General features: G+C 41.1%; 1 protein-coding gene across 5 annotated transcripts in view; it reads left to right on the forward strand.

The window, feature by feature from the left end:
* The first annotated feature begins 626 nt into the window (after positions 1-626).
* The window catches only part of UBN2 (ubinuclein 2), an 87,349-nt gene continuing 69,046 nt past the window's right edge, over positions 627-18,929 (forward strand). For 2 of the 5 annotated variants that reach the window (XM_082633183.1, XM_082633182.1), the window contains exons 1-2: positions 628-1,391; positions 7,585-7,680. In XM_082633183.1, the coding sequence (XP_082489309.1) occupies positions 918-1,391; positions 7,585-7,680 (570 nt within the window). In that variant the 5' untranslated portion in view covers positions 628-917. Of the gene's footprint in view, positions 1,392-7,584; positions 7,681-18,929 lie in introns of all 5 variants that reach the window. The other 3 variants (XM_082633184.1, XM_082633181.1, XM_082633180.1) reach the window with 3 other exon arrangements.

Consider the following 18,929-nt stretch of genomic DNA (forward strand, 5'->3'; position numbering starts at 1 on the left):
ATTAATTTAAACAGTTTAGACTTTATGAACGAGCCCATGTTCATTTGCGTGTTCAATTTCCCAACTGCAAAACGTTACTGAGCATTTTACGACCGTGTCACACAATCCCCCGTGCAGCCGGGCGAGAAAAACAGGAGTCGGTTTAGGAAAGGGAGGCCTGTGGGAGTCAACGTCGCGCTTTGCGCAGGGAAGCCGCAGGGCGAGCCCGGCTGGAGTTAGCCATTTCCTTTCTTCCCCCGATACTTCGGGCTGCGGGGGTGCTGGCCGGGCATACACCGAGGCTGGTCTCTGCGTCCCTCTACCCTTTCCCCGCATCCGCCTTGACTAACCAGCTGACAACCCCAACTCTCTGAAAGCGAGAGCGGGAGGCGACCGGCGCCATAGCCAGATCCGTCCCAGGCACATCTCGACGCTCGCCTTTGGGCGAGCCCCAAACGCGCCCCTGGTTTCCAGGTGCGAATAGGAAGCTTCTCCGGAAACCCCAGACCCCTCCCCTTTAGGAAGGGCGCAGACGGCGTCTCTGTTTCCAAGGAAACCGGTCTTACCATGACGTCACTTCCGCTGACCTGTCTGGACTCCAGGCTGTTGGGAGGAAAAGAGGAAAACTGAGCCACAGCCACGACGGTGGATGTGAGCGTCTCCTGTCTGCGCATGCGCCCGCTCAGCGGCCTGCTTCTATTTATGTGGGGGATCCAACATGGCGGCCGCAACGATCCTGGCGATGGCGGTGGAGCCCATCAGAACATAGTGGCGGGGAAGGGGGCACAGTCCGCACTCACGGTGGCGTCGGCGGCGACGGCTGAGGGTGGTGGAGGGAAGAAAAGCGACGGAGAGCAAAAGGAAGGGCAGGCAGGCAAACAACTCGGCGTAGAACCGAGCGCCGGCTCGAGCGAAGGCAGAGGGCCAGAACAGTGGGGATGGCGGAGCCACGCAGAGTAGCGTTTATTAGCCTGTCACCGGTGAGGCGGCGCGAGGCCGAGTTCCCGGGGGCCGAACGTGAGCCCGACTACCCTCGCGAGCCCCCCCGACTGGAGCCGCAGCCGTACCGGGAGCCGGCCCGGGCGGAGCAGTCGGCCCCGCGGGAGGTTGCCCCCCGGTCGGACGCGCAGCCCCCGCCGCGGGAGAAGCAGCTCCCCCAGCGCGAGGTCAGCCGCGCCGAGCCGCCCATGTCGCTGCAGCGCGAGCCCCCTAGGCCCGAGCCGCCGCCGCCGCCGCCGCTCCCGCAGTTGCACTTGCAGCCGCCTCCGCCGCGGGAGTCGGCTTCCCGGGCCGAGCCGCAGCAGAGGCCGCCGAAGGAGACAGTGCGCCTGGAGCTGGTGCTCAAGGATCCCACCGACGAGAGCTGCGTGGAGTTTAGCTACCCGGAGCTGTTGCTGTGCGGAGAACAACGGGTACAGAAGATCCCTCCCTCATCCCCCAGACCCCGGGAGCCTCAGGACCCGTCCGCCTCCCCCAGTGGTTTGCCCCTTCCGAAGCCCACCCTGCGTGTCTCGGGTCGCCCCAGAGGGTGGCTGGAGGGGGCAGGGGCCGAGCGGGTGGACGGGCGGTTGGTGCTGCTTTCCTCTGGTCCCCAGTGTTGGCCGAGGCTCCCACCCGGCTCCACCAACCACCCCCCCACCCCCCGCCATCGTACGCCCGCTCCAAACGCTGTTCCAAGCCGGCTTCCCTCCGCACCTTTCGAAACCTCAGGTTTCCTCTCGGCTTCCCACAAAAAATCTGGGGGCCCTGCACGTTGCGTTGTTAGGTTTTGCTTGCGGAGCTCCAGTTGGGGGACACGCCCCCCAGTCTGAAGCAGAGAGATTGTGTAACCTCTCCAGTATCATCCTTACCTTCATCGCTGTTGTGCTGGACGCTGAGATGTGCTTCTGAGCGTGGAGTATTTATCTTAATTGAAAGGGGATTTAAAAGTAATCTAAACATTTTCAGAGTAAGGATTCCACTTTAGGAATGGAGGTTACGTGGGTTAGTTATCTGGTTCCTTATTTTTCTCTCTCGTGTTGATACTGGTAAACCTTTTTAGCTTTGTTTTCTCTAGTGTTCATACAATAATTGAATGGGAGGGTGTCTCTTGTATTTGGTGCCTACCATCATATCCTTATTTGAGTACATATCGTTAGTTTATTGGTCCTACTTGGAGGATATTGCACTTGGCCATTGTAATTTTTGGAGAGTGATGAAAAAAAAACTTAGCTTTGAATTTCTAAAAACTTTATTGAAAATATATAGGTATGCCTTTGGTGGAACTGGTGAACAATGGAGATAGGAGAGAGGTTCGTTGGTAGCTAATTTTTATTGTTGGTTGGTGATGTTCAGAAGTAAACTAGAAAGGGAAATGGTAGAGTAACAATAATAAGAGAACAGTTTCCTCTGTTGTTTAGAGACTATGCTCTTTATTAGGTTTTGCTTTAGCACAGGTCTAATGGACTCCAGAAGTCACTTGTTTTATTTTCATCCTCAATTATCTTTATAGTTGAAATGAATAACTTAGTTTAAAAATATCATACTAAACAACGTCACTAGATTTTGTTTATTGTAAGGCCAACAAATCTTTTGATCATTATTTACAAATACTGCTGTGTGGTCAAACCAAAATGAATTGTTAAGGATAGAGATCATTTTGGTCATTTCCACATAACATTTTGTGCTTTAGATTCACTTTAGTGCCCCTGTCGTTTATAAAGTGATGCCATTTTTTCCCAACAAAGAGTTTTGCAAATACTGGATTGGAGCATTTTTCAAAAAAAATTGTACTGTTTGCTCTTCTAATCTATGTAAACTTGCAGTTTTACTTCCTAATCTACTTCATAAGTTACAGGTGATTATATTTGGGAAAAATATATAGTAATGGCTAACATTTACTGATTTCTTACAATGTGCTAGACACAGTTCTAAGTGTGGTACATGGCTTGTGGAATTTAGTCCAGCAGAGCTCCATGAGACAGACACATTTATCCCACATTTTGCAAATAAGGAGGCTGGTGTACAAAGTGCTCATATGTAATCTTATTAATACTTTTTTCCATGCTAGTACCAATTCTTAGTAAAACAGAATTCTTACAATTAACTCATATAATTTAAATTTAGAAAGTCCTGCCGAAATGAACTGAAATGAGAGTTATAGTAGATATACAAAGACCTCTGTTACGACCTTCTTTATGCTGTAATATTGATGCTATGATAAACTAATAATAGGTATCCTTTAATTATAAGTATAAAGTTAATTTTGATACCCTATCGTACTAACTTGATAATGTCAGAATTAATAGTTTCATGGAATAGGAGAAAGGTGAATAATTCAGTTTAATTTTTCTGTTTACACTATCAATTTGGGGTATTTTAGTCCAGATTTCTTGTACATTCAGCCATATGTCATTTGTCATACGCCACTGAACCAAAAAATCCATTGCTTATACAGTGTACCTTTGCAACAAAGATTTGCCAGATTTTCCTATGACTACTCCCAGTGAACATATTTATTGCATAAGAAAGTGTAGAAAACACGTTTCTAAATGAAGTTGTCACATTTCCATGAAAGGAAATCCTAGGAAGAGAAACCATCAAAAAGCAAAATGTAAGCAATAGAATTGATCTGCAAAGTGATGATTCCCAAATTTGCCCTCAGGAGGAGTCCAGTTTATTTTTAGTGATGTAATATTTTCAAAATAGTTTTAAGTTATTGTAATTGAACGACATACTATGTAGCAGGGTAAGACTAGAAAGGGGAGGAAAAGAGATCTTGTAAAATTAAAAGAAGAAAAGTTTCTAAAATTTTGAAATAGCCATCTATCACCCAATAAGATTTTACTTGATAGGTGTAAGTATAAAAAAATCTGTTACATGTGAATACCATCTGTACTAGGGTGAATTTAAATCATCCCCCTTTGTAAATACGAAATGAACAGTAAAACCCCGATTAACTGAATGCAGTTAGAAATTTTTCTAAACTTACTTCTTATTAATATGGAAAAACACGATTAAATGAGCGTGTGTTGGCAAAATATGGAAAACAAAACCTCGTCTAGGTTGTCAGGACACAGGTTAGCTAAACCCTTAACCTTGTTATCTGTAGAGTATTGATGCTTGATTGAGGCTGAGACATTGCAGTCATCTCTATCCTGAAAGATTAATTTGTTCACCATTTCTGGCTAAGGGGAATTGATACACAAGAAATTCTTGTTTAACTCTTAGTAAGCCAGAAAATCACTTAACCAGAAAAATCTTCCTATAAACATGATTAATTGAACATTCAGTATAAAAAGAAAATAAATGATTATAGTGTTAATGTGATTATGTTGTTACCAGAGAATTCTATGATATTCCATTGCTTGTCATACTGCATGTTTCGGATAACATATATGAAAGCTCTCCTGAAAATGATGTTAATGAGTTAACATCAAGAGACAGAATCATTGGGTCACTTTTGCCTGTGGGTGGTTGGTAATTTTGGTATTTACTAATTGTCAGGTCTTTTCACCTGAAAAACGTAAAGCTTACTTAGAGCCTTGATTGTGGATAGGCGTTATTTCTTAACTGTGAAAGAAAGGTGACTCAGTTTTCTTAAGTTTATTTTTATAGACTAGCAAGGGTAAATAAGAGATTTACTTTTGCTGCCTATATAAAGTCTACATAAAATAGTTCAGAATGGTGTATAAGGTGATTCTTGTTAAAAATATATATTCATGTATTTATATTTGCACATATAAAATGGGTCAGACCAGTAGTAAGACCTAGTGTTTGGACTTCATAGTGACATGAAGGAGACTGTTTATAATGGCAAGCAAGTCATGGTGGTTGTTTACTCTGCTTAACTTTAATCTCAAGTTAAGGCTATGCCCTGAATATGCCTCGTACTTCTTATTTCATCACCAGTCTATTTCTGCTAGTTTGTTTCCTTTCAGGTCATATTTATATTTTCCATTGGTAACTCCTATTGGGATAAAGGATTCTATAAATATATTACTTACTATAATAGATAATTTTAAAAGTTGATTCAAAAATTCCTTTAAGCTTTAAGATGTATCCTTTAATTCTAATGCCCTAGGTATGATGAATTGTTTTGTATTCATTATGTCCATATTTTTCTGTCATATTTTTAGATTAATCATGTCTCAGCCTTAATAGCCAGGATCATGTATCTCAGTTTCAAACTGTGCAAATCTTCATCCCTTCTGCATTTTTTCTTGCCCTTCAGGGCAAATCTGTATCTAATATTTCAGCTGTGATATATTTTCATTTTTAATTACTGCTTGAAGGTGCTACATCAGTAATAGCATCTAGCCTTTTTTTTAATGAACTTCTTAGTTCATAATTAGATAAAAATAGCATTTTTATCCACATGTAGCTCCTTGTTTGGGGTTTTTTGTATATTGAAATAATATGTGTGTGTATATATATATATCTATGAAATGTGTCTGTGAAAATAGTAAAGGATGTGATGTATCTTTTTGTTTGTTTTGGTCAATAGATGGTAAATGTGGGATCCTAGCTCTGTGTGTGTGTGTGTGTGTGTGTGTGTGTGTGTTTAAATTTATATATATATATATTTTTTAATGTTGAGCCTTCTTTTAAAATTTATTTATTTTTATTTTTGGCTGTGTTGGGTCTTCGTTTCTGTGCAAGGGCTTTCTCTAGTTGTGGCAAGCGGGGGCCACTCTTCATCGTGGTGCTCGGGCCTCTCACTGTCGTGGCCTCTCGTTGCGGGGCACAGGCTCCAGACGCGCAGGCTCAGTAGTTGTGGCTCACAGGCCTAGTTGGTCCGCGGCATGTGGGATCTTCCCAGACCAGGGCTCGAACCTGTGTCCCCTGCATTAGCAGGCAGATTCTCAACCACTGCGCCACCAGGGAAGCCCTAAATTTATTTTTTATAAATGTATTTATTTTATTTATTTATTTTTGACTGCGTTAGATCTTCGTTGCAGTGCGTGGTCTTTCTCTAGTTGCGGTGAGCAGGGGCTGCTCTTCATTGCGGTGCGTGGGCTTCTCATTGCGGTGGCTTCTCTTGTTGTGGAGCACAGGCTCTAGGTGCACGGGCTTCAGTAGTTGTGGCACACAGGCTCAGTAGTTGTGGCTTGCGGGCTCTAGAGTGCAGGCTCAGGAGTTGTGGTGCACGGGCTTAGTTGCTCCACGGCATGTGGGATCTTCCCGGACCAGGGCTTGAGCCCATGTCCCCTGCATTGGCAGGTGGATTCTTAACCACTTTGCCACCAGGGGAGCCCTTGTGTGTGTGTTTTAAACCATGCATTATAGTAGATTTTCACTCTCCTTGCTAGAAAGAAGCTATGATAATATAATCTGTTTGTAGCTATTGAACTTTTGTGCTTTGTTTACAAGTCGTATGTATTTTCTTTTTTTTTTTTTTTTTTGTGGTACGCGAGCCTCTCACTGTTGCGGCCTCTCCCGTTGTGGAGCACAGGCTCCGGACGCACAGGCCCAGTGGCCATGGCTCACGGGCCCAGCCGCTCTGTGGCATGTGGGATCTTCCCGGACTGGGGCACGAACCCGTGTCCCCTGCATCGGCAGGCAGACTCCCAACCACTGCGCCACCAGGGAAGCCCCGTATGTATTTTCTGAATGGATATTCATTGACAGGATGTAGGTGGTACAGAGGTGGTCAATGCTAGGCCTCAGCAAAAAGCTGTAGCAGCTACAGATACTCCAGTGCTAACTCAGGGCAGATGATTAAATGTTGATTGTAATAACCTAGATTCCAATAACCTTTTAGAAGCATTGTCTGACCAAAGTGGTTAATCTTTGTTGGGAAGATCTCAAACTAGAGTTATAGGTGGGATTTTCATGTTTGCCTAATTTTCTTGGGTTTCTTTGGCCTTTTTATTTTGGATGGAGTAACCATAGATCATTTTTTGGGTGAAGACAGTTTGAATTGTTGTGTTCTTAACCACCAAAAAACTTTAGAATGTGTAAGAGTCCATTAAAACTGCAAATATTTTTGCTATAAACCAACATTTCATTCTAGTTCCTTTTTTTTTACTTTTGAATTTTTTGTTTTCTAATTTTAAAAAATTTTAATTTTTTAAATGAAGTGTAGTTGATTTACAGTGTTATATTAGTTTCCTTTTTAGTGACTTTTTTATTTAAAAAAAATTTTTTGAATTTATTTATGTATTTTTGGCTGTGTTGGGTCTTCATTGCTGCACGTGGGCTTTCTCTAGTTGCAGCGAGCGGGGCTGCTCTTTGTTGCGGTGCGTGGGCTTCTCATTGCAGTGGCTTCTCTTGTTGCAGAGCATGTGATCTAGCCGTGGGGGCTTCAGTAGTTGTGGCACGCAGGCTCAGTAGTTGTGGCTTGCGGGCTCTAGAGCACAGGCTCAGTAGTTGTGGCACACGGGCTTAGTTGCTCCGTAGCATATGGAATCTTCCCGGACCAGGGCTCGAACCCATGTCGCCTGCATTGGCAGGTGGATTCTTAACTACTGTGCCACTAGGGAAGTCCCTTTTTAGTTACTTTTTAATGCTTCTAACTTATTTGTTAATATTTGGAAAAATTGACTCATTTTTTAAATTTAGATATATTCAACTCTGGTTGAAGTAATACTAATACTTCTATTTCTTTTACCATTCACTTTGAAGCAGAAGAAGCCCGTTTACATGGAAGACCCGTTCAATGATGATCATCAAGAGAGGCAAGAAGTGGAAATGTTGGCCAAGAAGTTTGAAATGAAATATGTGAGTATAATAAACTTTTCACATAGGTAGTTTTATCCTGTTGGCCTATTTTTTTTTTTTCTGTGACAGTTTGGGAGGGCTGATAGCATCCATTGCCCACATTATCTTGTTCTAACAGATTGAACCCCAATAAATGGTTAGATGGTCCTATAAAGATTCTGATAGGTTTGTGATGGTTGTAATAGTAGCTATCATTTATTGTACTCCTTCTAGAGTTCAGGCAGTTTGCTTATCATCATTATCTCCAATCCTTCTAACAACACTCCAAGGTAAGTAATATGGACCACATTTTACAGGTGAAGGAACAGGCTCTGAGCTTAAGATTGAATAACTGATCCAAGGTCACACAGTGGCAAGGATGAGGCTGCATATCCAGGTCTGTCCGGCTCTGATCCTTTGCTCTTTGCACTGCCATTGAGAACACTATTTTAATTCCTTTGGTGTAGTAGTTCTCAAGCCTTCCTGCCTCTTAAGAGTTTAAGAGAATACCTGTGTATACTTCTAGGCCACTGGGTTCAGGATCAATCAGAAGCAGCATGAAATTTCTTTATAAGTATCTTGTCTACCTTAAAATTCATGTGCATTTTATATTCTTTGCCACAGTAGATTGGCATTTGTTTTAATATAAAAATAAATTTGAATTACCTGATTGTAAAGTTGCTTAATGTTATTCTCAATTTTTCTAGTATAATTGACTTTGTTGGAAGATCCCCCCATCCCCTCCCCATTTTTATCTTATGGCTTTAACTACCCTTTGTCTCTTTGCCAAAACATGACCCAGGAGAAGCAAGACCTTACCCTTTGTGGTTCCCCTGTGAGCATTGAAAAGTATCTCACAGAGATAGAATATCAGCTCACACTAGCTCTGTCATTCATGTTATCTTCAAAATGCAGCTACGGTCTTGGTGGACACTTGTTGGCTCTTTGCGGTAATGAAGAAACAGTTTGGGGATGGAGAAAATACATGAGAATATTTTAAAATGTGGGTTAGGTTCTAGGCCATACTTTGCCAGCTACTAGTTGTGTCCATTGGTGAGGTTATTTAACCTCTTTGGGCCGTAGTTTTCTTATCTGTAAATTGAGACGTTCAGGTTTTTCACAGCCCCTTCTGGCTCTGTATTCTGTGGCTGTATAATATCTTTAGGGGTGGACTAATGGGTGTTTCCATGGAAGGAAGAGCCAAAGTTGTTACATTTGTAGTGTTAATTATAATACAGTGTTCTCAGATTATAAATCCTAAAATAACTGTCTATACTTTTTATACAGATTAGTACATTGGTTAAATTTAATGTTTTAACCAGGTAGTACATTTACATGGTTCAAATTCAAAAATGAAAAAAAATATAGAGTGAAAAATCTTCCTTTTATTCTACTGTCCACCCACCTAATTTCACTTCCTAGAGGCAAGTAATATTCTTGGGTGTCCTTCCAGAGATATTTTATGTGTATCTCTCTATATACATTATTCCTCTCCCTACCCCACACCCCTTTTTACACATGTTACAGAATGCATTACATGGTTCTGCTCTTTGCTTTTTTCATTTACTATATCTTGGAGATTTTTTTCATATCAGGACAAAGAGAGCTTTCTTTCTCTCATTTTTAAGGCTACATGGTATTCCATTGTATGGACATATCACCGTTTATTTAACTAGTCCCCACATAATTTCAGTTGTTGCCAAAAATTTACCCTTCTAATAGTGCTGCAGTAAATTACTTAGTAGCATGCCATTTCACACATTTTCAAGTTTATCTTCAGAACAGATTCCTAGAAGGGGAATTTTTAGGTCAAAAGATTTATGCATTTATAGTTGTGGTATATACAGTATTACCAAATTACCAGTTTCTACTCCCTCCAACACTATATTAGAGTGCCTTTTTTCCCCATGGGTTATAACACCAAGGATTAGATTGCCCTTTGCAAGTGGAAAATTCCTAGCATATCCTGTAAGCAATGTACCTTACAGTTAGCATTAAATCTTACTGGGAAGCTCTTGGATAGTTCTTGGCATAGAAAAACCAGTGTTCTGAAGAAGTTGGTTGATGTGTGAAATTGTTTCAAATAACTGGGATATATCCAAGCACTGTCATTGTGCAGGGATAAAATGTTATTCTTGTTATAATCCAAATTAATGGGCTGTATTTCTTCTCTAGATTTTTATTTTGGCTACTGACTCTCTTATTTCCATTCTAAGTAGAGATTTAAAATGTCCTACTTCATGAAGGCTTTATGTGCATAAACCTAAAAGCATGCCATGAATATTATATCCATGAATGTTAAATATGCATATTATTACAAATTATTTGGAACCTTTTAAGAAAATCATCAGGCTAAAAGGGACCAGGGAGAAGATATCTTGCCAGCTCTAGGCTCTAGGCTTCACAAAAGATCACTCTTAAACAACAAAGATTTTTATTGGTGTTCAGGCACATCATATGCAGATGTCTATATGTATATTTATACATATATGTTGTATATTTATTTATACAAACACTATATATATATTTATATTTTAAGTAAAAGAAAATCTTCTAGATATTTGCAAAATACTAACCCACCAAAGTTAGATTTCTTTTTTTTGCAGATGACAAAAGGATGACTTAGTTCTTTGAGGTTTATAAAACACAGATAAAACTTGTATCCCTAGCTACCTTTTCTTCTTTCTTTTTTTTCCTTCATAATATAACTTAGATTTCCTTGTCATTATTTCTGAAAATTGCTTAAGGTTACTTCTGGCCCTTTGTTTCTTGGAACGAGAGGTGGAGTTATTTGTTAAATTTTGTATATAAATAATAAAATATTTGAGCATTTTTGTTGGACATACAAAGAGACATGGTATTTGCCGCCTCCTGGAGAAACTTTTCAAAATCACTGGGAAGACAAAACATAAATATGACACACAAATTCAGGGCCAAGCAGTGGCCTGTGGAAATGAATGGCTCTCCTTTGGGGACCTGAAAGTGAGTAGAAGTCCCATTCTTGAAATTGGAAGGAATTTTGGAGACTTGAATGGATACTTTCAACCTCCTTTCTACCCTTTGTAGGCTAGCAATGGATGAGACATGGCAGCAGCAATATATTGTAGTGGAAGGAGCCAGGATTATGAGTTAATGCAGCTAGATTCTGATCCTCTCTTTGCCATAACTAGCTAGGTGACCTTAGTGAAGGCTCTTGGCTTTTTTATGCTTTAGTACGTGTGAGGGGAAAATAAGGTCTGCTTAGTCAACTTTATAGTACAAAGGTTTTGTCAAAATAAGAGGAAAAATAGATTATTAGTGTTTGAAATATTTAAAGTGTTATCTAAATGTGAAATGCTGTTCAGTCACTTAAACATATCATTCTTTTTTTTCCTTTCTGAAAAATAATTTATTTAAGGAAGTAGCAAGTAACTGATTAATTTTGCAAAAGAATAGACATTAAAACACCTAATATTTTTCTCTCCCTTCCACTCAGCCAGATATATGTGTGTGTGTGTGTGTGTGTGTATATATATATATTTTTTAATTAATTTATTTACTTTTGGCTGCGTTAGGTCTTCGTTGCTGCGCGTGAGCTTTCTCTAGTTGTGGTGAGCGGGAGCTAGTCTTTATTGCGGTGCAGGGGCTTCTCGTTGCCATGGCTTCTCTTGTTGTGGAGCGTGGGCTCTAGGCATGTGGGCTTCAGTAGTTGTGGCACGCAAGCTCAGTAGTTGTGGCTCACGGGCTTTGTTGCTCTGCGGCATGTGGGATCTTCCTGGACCAGGACTTAAACCCGTGTCCCCTGCATTGGCAGGCGGATTCTTAACCACTGTGCCACCAGCGAAGCCCGGGCAGATATATTAATCTGGCCTCTTGATTACCCCGAGGGCTAGACCAATTCGGTGAATTACTTAATTGCATAAAACAGAAATTAAAACATATCATTCTTGTAGAGAATTGCTCTTATTCTGTACCTGTCATAAATTCTTTTTATGTAAACATCTATGTGGTTTTAACCTCTTTTAATTGATGACCCCACTGATTTTGATCTTTTAGTTCAGGCATTCTATACCAAGTGGCCTTTATTTTTCGTCCTCCAGTCACTTTTTACATATTCTTCTTAAATATTGTGGTCTTCTTAAAGACTACAACAGATTATTTGGAGCCCTTTAAGAAAATCATCAGCCGGGACTTCCGTGGTGGCGCAGTGGTTAGGAATCCACCTGCCAGTGCAGGGGACATGGGTTCGAGCTCTGGTCTGGGAAGATCCCACATGCCGTGGAGCAACAAAGCTCGCGTGCCCCAACTACTGAAGCCCATGCGCCTAGAGCCCATGCTCCACAACAGGAGAAGCCACTGCAATGAGAAGCCTGTGCACCACAGTGAAGAGTAGCCCCTGCTCGCCGCAACTAGAGAAAGCCTGTGCGCAGCAGTGAAGACCCAACGCAGCCAAAAAAAAGAAAAAAAAAGAAAATCAGCAGCCAGAAGTCACCTGGGAGAAGATACCTTGTCTAATCCTAGGCTTTCACAAAAGATCACTGTTAAGCAACAAATGAAGATATTTACTGACCTATTGTTTACTGTCCTTTAGTTACTTTAGTGCCTGAAATTCAGGAGTAGCAAATTCAGATGTCCCCAGTTTCCCCTGATTAATCAGTGAAGCATGCCAGATGGACAATAAAGGTGGGGGATTGTTCCAAACAGGGGACAGCACGTGCTCTGTCTAAAGGGGACATTGCTACTCAGTTCCAGCCTTTGTTACTTTGTAGGAATTTGGGCTTAGGGTTGCCAGATCTTTCCATTTCTCAAAAGATGGCTGAAATCTGGATTTTACTCTGTTATCTCTTACTTTTTAAAAAAAAATAAATAAATTTATTTATTTTTGGCTGCATCGGGTCTTTGTTGCTGCACGCGGGCTTTCTCTAGTTGCGGCGAATGGGGGCTACTCTTCATTGCAGTGCGCGGGCTTCTCGTTGCGGAGCATGGCGCACGGGCTTCAGTAGTTGTGGCTCATGGACTCTAGAGCAGAGGCTCAGTAGTTGTGGCGCACAGGCTTAGTTGCTCTGTGGCATGTGGGATCTTCCCAGACCAGGGCTCGAACCCGTGTCCCCTACATTGGCAGGTGGATTCTTAACGACTGCACCACCAGGGAAATCTGATTATCTCTTACTTTTTTTTTTTTTTTTTTTTTTTTGCGGTACGTGGGCCTCTCACTGTTGTGGCCTCTCCCGTTGCGGAGCACAGGCTCCGGACGCGCAGGCTCAGCGGCCATGGCTCACGGGCCCAGCCACTCCACGGCATGTGGGATCTTCCCGGACCGGGGCACAAACCCGTGTCCCCTGCATCGGCAGGCGGACTCTCCACCACTGCGCCACCAGGGAAGCCCTATCTCTTACTTTTAAATGTGGGCTTCTAACTAAAACACCTACTGGGCCAAACCAAATGTCCATCTGTGGGTCAGATTGGGCTCTCAGGCTTTTGTTTGAGACCTTCGTGTACTTGCTTCACTATTTTTTTCCTCATATATTTAACTCATCAGTTCATCTACCTTTACATTCTGCCCTTTCTCTTCTGCGAGCAGAGTGGTTGGTGGTGCATGTGGGGACGTGTACCATTTCCATTGTGGAGGAGCGTGCGTTTGTACGAAGTTTCAGAGAATGGAGCATGTTAAACTCAATTGGGGGTTTCCAGATATGGAGAAAAATGGGATGCAACTTGATCTCAGAAGATTGACAAATGTATTAACAGGTCCAATGACCAAGGAGGTGGAAAGTATAAAATAAACCTTATGTGTATAGTTTTCAAAAAAAAAAATAGGATGCATTGAGATGTGGCTGCGTCCAAGAGTGATGTTAGTGATAAATTCTGTGTTTCGCTGGAAGGCCTGAGAGGCAAGTTTATGGGCTTTTTGTGGTCTTTAGTATATCTAGCTGTTGCTTGTGCTGGAGAGGAGTTGAGTGAGGGGGAGCAAGTGGCCACCTGAGGGAGAAGGGAAGGCTACTTGTGGAGTATAGGATGTGCCTCATCCTGCAGCAGTTGCTTGTGGAAGAAGGATTGAGACAGCTTTGGTGATAGCAGAAATTATGGAGAGTATAGAACCCTGTATTGAATGGTTGGTTTGTGTTTTTTCCCCCATTCTGTCCTATTTTTATTGTCTATGTCATATTTCCTGTTATGTTACTCTTCAGGTAATGTGACACTGTGTATTCAGCATCAATTGCTAAACGTTCTTTTGGGAACAGAACAGTATAAGTATTCAGCACTTACTTTTACCTAGAGTATATTAAATTGGTTGTTGTACATAAATCTTAATAAATAGCTAAGTCCGAGTTTGGACATTTGACATTTGTCTTGTTGGTTCCTGTAGGAAGGAAGCAGGATACAGTTTAAAGAGGCCCCTGTGACTGTCCTCATTCCCAGTTTTAAGGCTCCAAATGTGGAGACTAAATATCCTACTTTCCAGTTCAGTTTTTAGATGGTTTCTAGGTTGTGTATGTTTTTCCGAGGCCATGTATACTGTAGATCAGGGAATGAGGTTTGGTTTGATTGGTGTAGACTTGTTCTCTAAGCCTTCTAGGGCACAGGATAACCTATGGCGGTTGGCAGATTTCTTTTAGTGATTTTTCGCACTCTGTTACCCCAGCCATCTTGAAAGATCATGCTATCCTAGAATTGGATATAAATTCAGTAATCTAAATGAAAGTGCTTAACACAGTACCTGATACATCGCAGTTAATACTGTTTGAATCCGAATGACTCTCTAAACAGGAAGACATGTATTTCTGCCAGGCATTTATTAGCATTTATAAAATCACATTATGACTTTATATCTGCTTACTATACCACATAGACTTTGAATACCACTTTTGATAGTACCACCTTTGATGCTTAATTCTTTGTAATTTTGGACTCTCAGAGCCCTAAGTAGCTTCATATTTATTTTAAAAGAGAGGATAGGGACTTTCCTGGTGGCACAGTGGTTAAGAATTCAGGGGACACGGGTTTGATCCCTGGTCTGGGAAGATCCCACATGCTGTGGAGCAGCTAAGCCCATGCACCACAACTACTGAGCCTCTGCTCAAGAGCCTGCGAGCCACAACTACTGAGCCCGTGTGCCGCAATTACTGAAGCTCGTGTGCCTAGAGCCCGTGCTCTGCAAGAAGAGAAGCCACCGCAATGAGAAGTCCACACACCACAACGAAGAGTAGCCCCCACTCGCCGCAACTAGAGAAAGCCCGCACGCAGCATCGAAGACCCAGCCCAGCCAAAAAAATAATAAATAAATAAAAGGGAGGATAAGGGTAGATTTGATGGTTTAAAAGTCATTTTGATGGGCTTCCCTGTTGGCGCAGTGGTTGAGAGTCCGCCTGCCAATGCAGGGGACACAGGTTCGTGCCCCGGTCCGGGAAGATCCCACGTGCCGCGGAGCGGCTGGGCCCGTGAGCCATGGCCACTGGGCCTGCGCATCCGGAGCCTGTGCTCCGCAACAGGAGAGGCCACAATAGTTAGAGGCCTGCGTACTGCAAAAAAAAAAAAAAAAAAAAAATAATTTTGAACAGTTTTACAAATAAAGCATTTGATGAAATAGAGTTAACACTGTTTTTAATCAAAAACAAAGTATATTTATAAAAAGTCTTGATTTTCTTTTGGTACGGCTTTTAAAACTGGATTGTGTCCAGTTATGTTTTAAAGGATGGCAATATCTTGGAATAACTGTATAATTTCCAATGAAATTGGCTTCTTCATGATATATACTACTCAACTGAGTGGAAAGGAAAAATATTTTTATACTTAAAATAATTATGAATTGTTTGAAAAGTGTCCTCAAATATGAGACTGATACAAGTGGATGTTAGAAAACATTTATACACCCTATCTGGGAATTTTAAGAATTCTATCCGTTATTCATGTTATTAGATGATCACCCACACTTGCTGAGGCAGTGGAGCTTCCTTGGGAACTTCCGGGTCTGGTTTTCCTCTCTTTGAGCATTAAGTTAGGTCTGGTCTCTAAGGATCAACTTGGTAGGGCTTTGGGTAAAGCAGTTTGGGCCAACTTGTTAATACCACCACAAAATAAATTCTACTTACAAAGCACAAATACCAGTGTATTTAGGTTCTGTTGACCGGTAATAGTGTAGTCCTACAAATACAATAAAAATGTGAAATAGTAACCTTTCAAAGCAGTCTGAGGGGTGTGATTTTTTAAAGGGCGAGGGAGACTTCTCCACTCAAATAATTGTTTCTTTAGTGCAGTTATCAATTGTAATGGCTTGCCATGACATGCCCTTTTAAGTCCTTGGCCTCTTTGAGCTAAATAAATTCTCTTCATCTTCCTTCAATCCCTTAGGAACAGTTGAGAATCAGCAGTTTTAGGGTATTTGGGAGGAAGGCTCTGTGTCCATAAGTGTTGATTATAGAAATCTGTGTATAGTATTTCTGTGCTCTTAAGTCAGCTCTTGACTGTCTTTCCACTGACTTAAATCTCTACCCTTTTCTATTGGTAGGTTAAGAAAATTAGTAAAGGTAGAAGATAAGGTTGTGACAGGGCTGGAACAAATAGGAAGCTTTGTGACCAACAGATATTTTCTTCTCAGTTATCAGACTAGAGTCTTAGCAGTGTCGTGATTCTTCTGTCTTCCATAGGTGATCAATGAAAGCTGGTCATTAGTTAGGTTTCTTATTACCTGAAGGCAACAGGGGGGGGTCCTGCACTAAGAACACGTGTTGTTTGTTTTCCATTTTAGTGTTACAGTGTAATCGGACTTCATTGGCTTGAAACACTGATTATCAGGTTAAAACAGGTACTAATGACTCAGTAAGCTAGTTTTTTTCTGAGTCATAGTGGGTGAGCTAGTGCCCTAGGGGAGTAGATTTAAAGGGGTTTCTTCATCTTAGACGTAGCAAAATTCAAGGGTTTTTTAAATTTGGAAAATAAAATTTGTATTTTTATAAGATGCATTTATTGTGTAAACTGTAACATCAACAACTGGAGGAGGCTACTGCAGAGTGTATTTTTGCCACAGATGCTGAAAAAGACAGCAGCTCAACTTAGGCCCAGTAGGGAAGACATGATAATATAGTCCTTTGCCAATCTGTCTTGAGTTCCTTTAGGTGAATTTTAATATTTGTGGATTTAAAAAAAAAAAAAAAAAAAGGAGTTCCCTGGTTGTCTAATGGTTAGGATTCCTGGCTTTCACTGCTGTGGTCCCGGGTTCAGTCCCTGCTTGGGGAACTGAGATCCTGCAAGCCGCATGGTGTGGCCAAAAAAAAAAAAATTTTTTTTTTTGGTGGATTAACTGGTTTGTGCCTTTTTGGCAACTGTCAAAAGTTTGGCTCCACTTTATATCATTTGCGTAGCACTGGATTTCAGCATAATTGGGGAACTAGAGACTTGTAAGCTGGAGAATAGAAAAAGGAAGGTAGGGCAGAAGGCAGGCCGGAGACTTGGAGTTTTTCCAGTAAGGCCAGAAGGTGAAGAAAAGTAAACCGAGGCCAGAAAAACTGTACTCTGTTGGCCTCTGTGATGCAGGAGGGAACTGGGATGTGCCAACAGTAATGCTTTGGCAGAAAGCCAGTATTTGGTAGAGCAAAGACAATGTAACCCTGGCTAGTGGAGAGGGACTTAAGAAAGAACCACCATGGGCATGGGTGTGTCGCATATACTTTATCCAAAACTCTTTCCTTGCAGTGGGCCTGGGAAGCAGAACCGTATGAGTCAAACAGTAAATGATATTGAACATTTGATGGTCCAGACCTAAGAAAATAAAAGTCCTTGAATGGGTAGTACATGCACTTAATAAAAATTTGAAAGATACAGAAGATAATATAATGAAAAGTAAGTCTACCTCCTACCCCTGACTCCCAGCTAATCAGCTCCCTTCTCAGAAATAATCACTGAGTTCCTTGCCCAAGAGATCTATGTATATGTAAGCATTTACATATTTCAAAGATTTTTTTCACTATAAAAGAATATATAAATACAGATAAACAAAGAGAGGAAAATAAAAATCAGCTAATCATCTCTATGCCCACTTCCAGGCATAACCACTGTTAATAGTTTGATGTGTACCCTTTTAGGGCTTTTAAAAATGCATATGAGCTTATGTATATCCTCTGTTGCACTTTTTTAATCACTTGAGTATTACATGAACACATTCCAGTTATTAAAAACAAATTCAAATATACATATTAAGCCAAAGTCTTCCTTCACCACTGCCTCCAGTTTTATCCCTTCCACACTGGTAATGGTCATGGTTATCTACGTGTTACAATTCTCTGAGCATTATATATATATATAATATATAGCTATAGATGTATATTGTTGTGTTTTTCTTAAGTGAGATCCTCCTATTTGTATGATAGTTGAAAAAGCAGTATCTTGTTATTTTAATGTTGTCTCCATGACTACCAGTTAGGTTGAACACTTTCAGATATTTAGTGAACATCAGTGTTACCTTTTCTGTGAATAGCCTGAACTATACATAACATTTGGTAAACTGCTTTTGTTGCCTTCTATATTATTAAATATTCTTCTACCACACTGTTTTAAAATGGCTGTTAATATTGCATAGATTTGTCATAGTATATATAATTTATACCTTTATCATTATTATGACGCTTTAATTGATATGATGCTTGGGAAAGCTCATACTTCTAAGATCCTATTTTGAGAGCCATTTTAGTCAGATTAATACTGTTATAGTTAAGTAAAAGCATTAGCCATTTTGGTTACTGTCATTGACAAGAGTCACATTTACTTATTTAACCATTTTATTGCATATATTAGATATGGACTCAGAACTATTAATAACTGCTATCTTTTCCTGTGGTTAACTACTGGTAGCCTTGACTAGACTTAAATGTTCCTAAATCTGTCTACTTACGCATAAGTTATTTGGACCTCTGCATATGTCTCGTTGGGCCCATTAAAACAGAACCTACTTGTTTTTTTAGTTTTCCCTAGGTAAATCTTTTTTAGGCAGCTAGTTGTGCCTAGACAAAAAATACGTTAGGAGAGCAGAAAAAGATCATTGTGATTTTGAGTAGAAAACATCTAGGAGAAAAGGTTTAAAACTTGGGCTGAGGGACTCTCTTGGTGGTGCAGTGGTTAAGAATCTGCCTGCCAATGCAGGGGACACAGGTTCGAGCCCTGGTCTGCGAAGATCCCACAAGCCACTGAGCAACTAAGCCTGTGCGCCACAACTACTGAGCCTGTGCTCTAGAGCCCATGAGCCACAACTACTGAGCCCGTGTGCCACAACTGCTGAAGCCTACCCACCTAGAATCCGT

The sequence above is a fragment of the Mesoplodon mirus genome (genome assembly GCF_964341445.2).
Source record: "Mesoplodon mirus genome assembly, chromosome: 9".
NCBI classification, from domain to species: Eukaryota; Metazoa; Chordata; class Mammalia; order Artiodactyla; family Ziphiidae; genus Mesoplodon; species Mesoplodon mirus.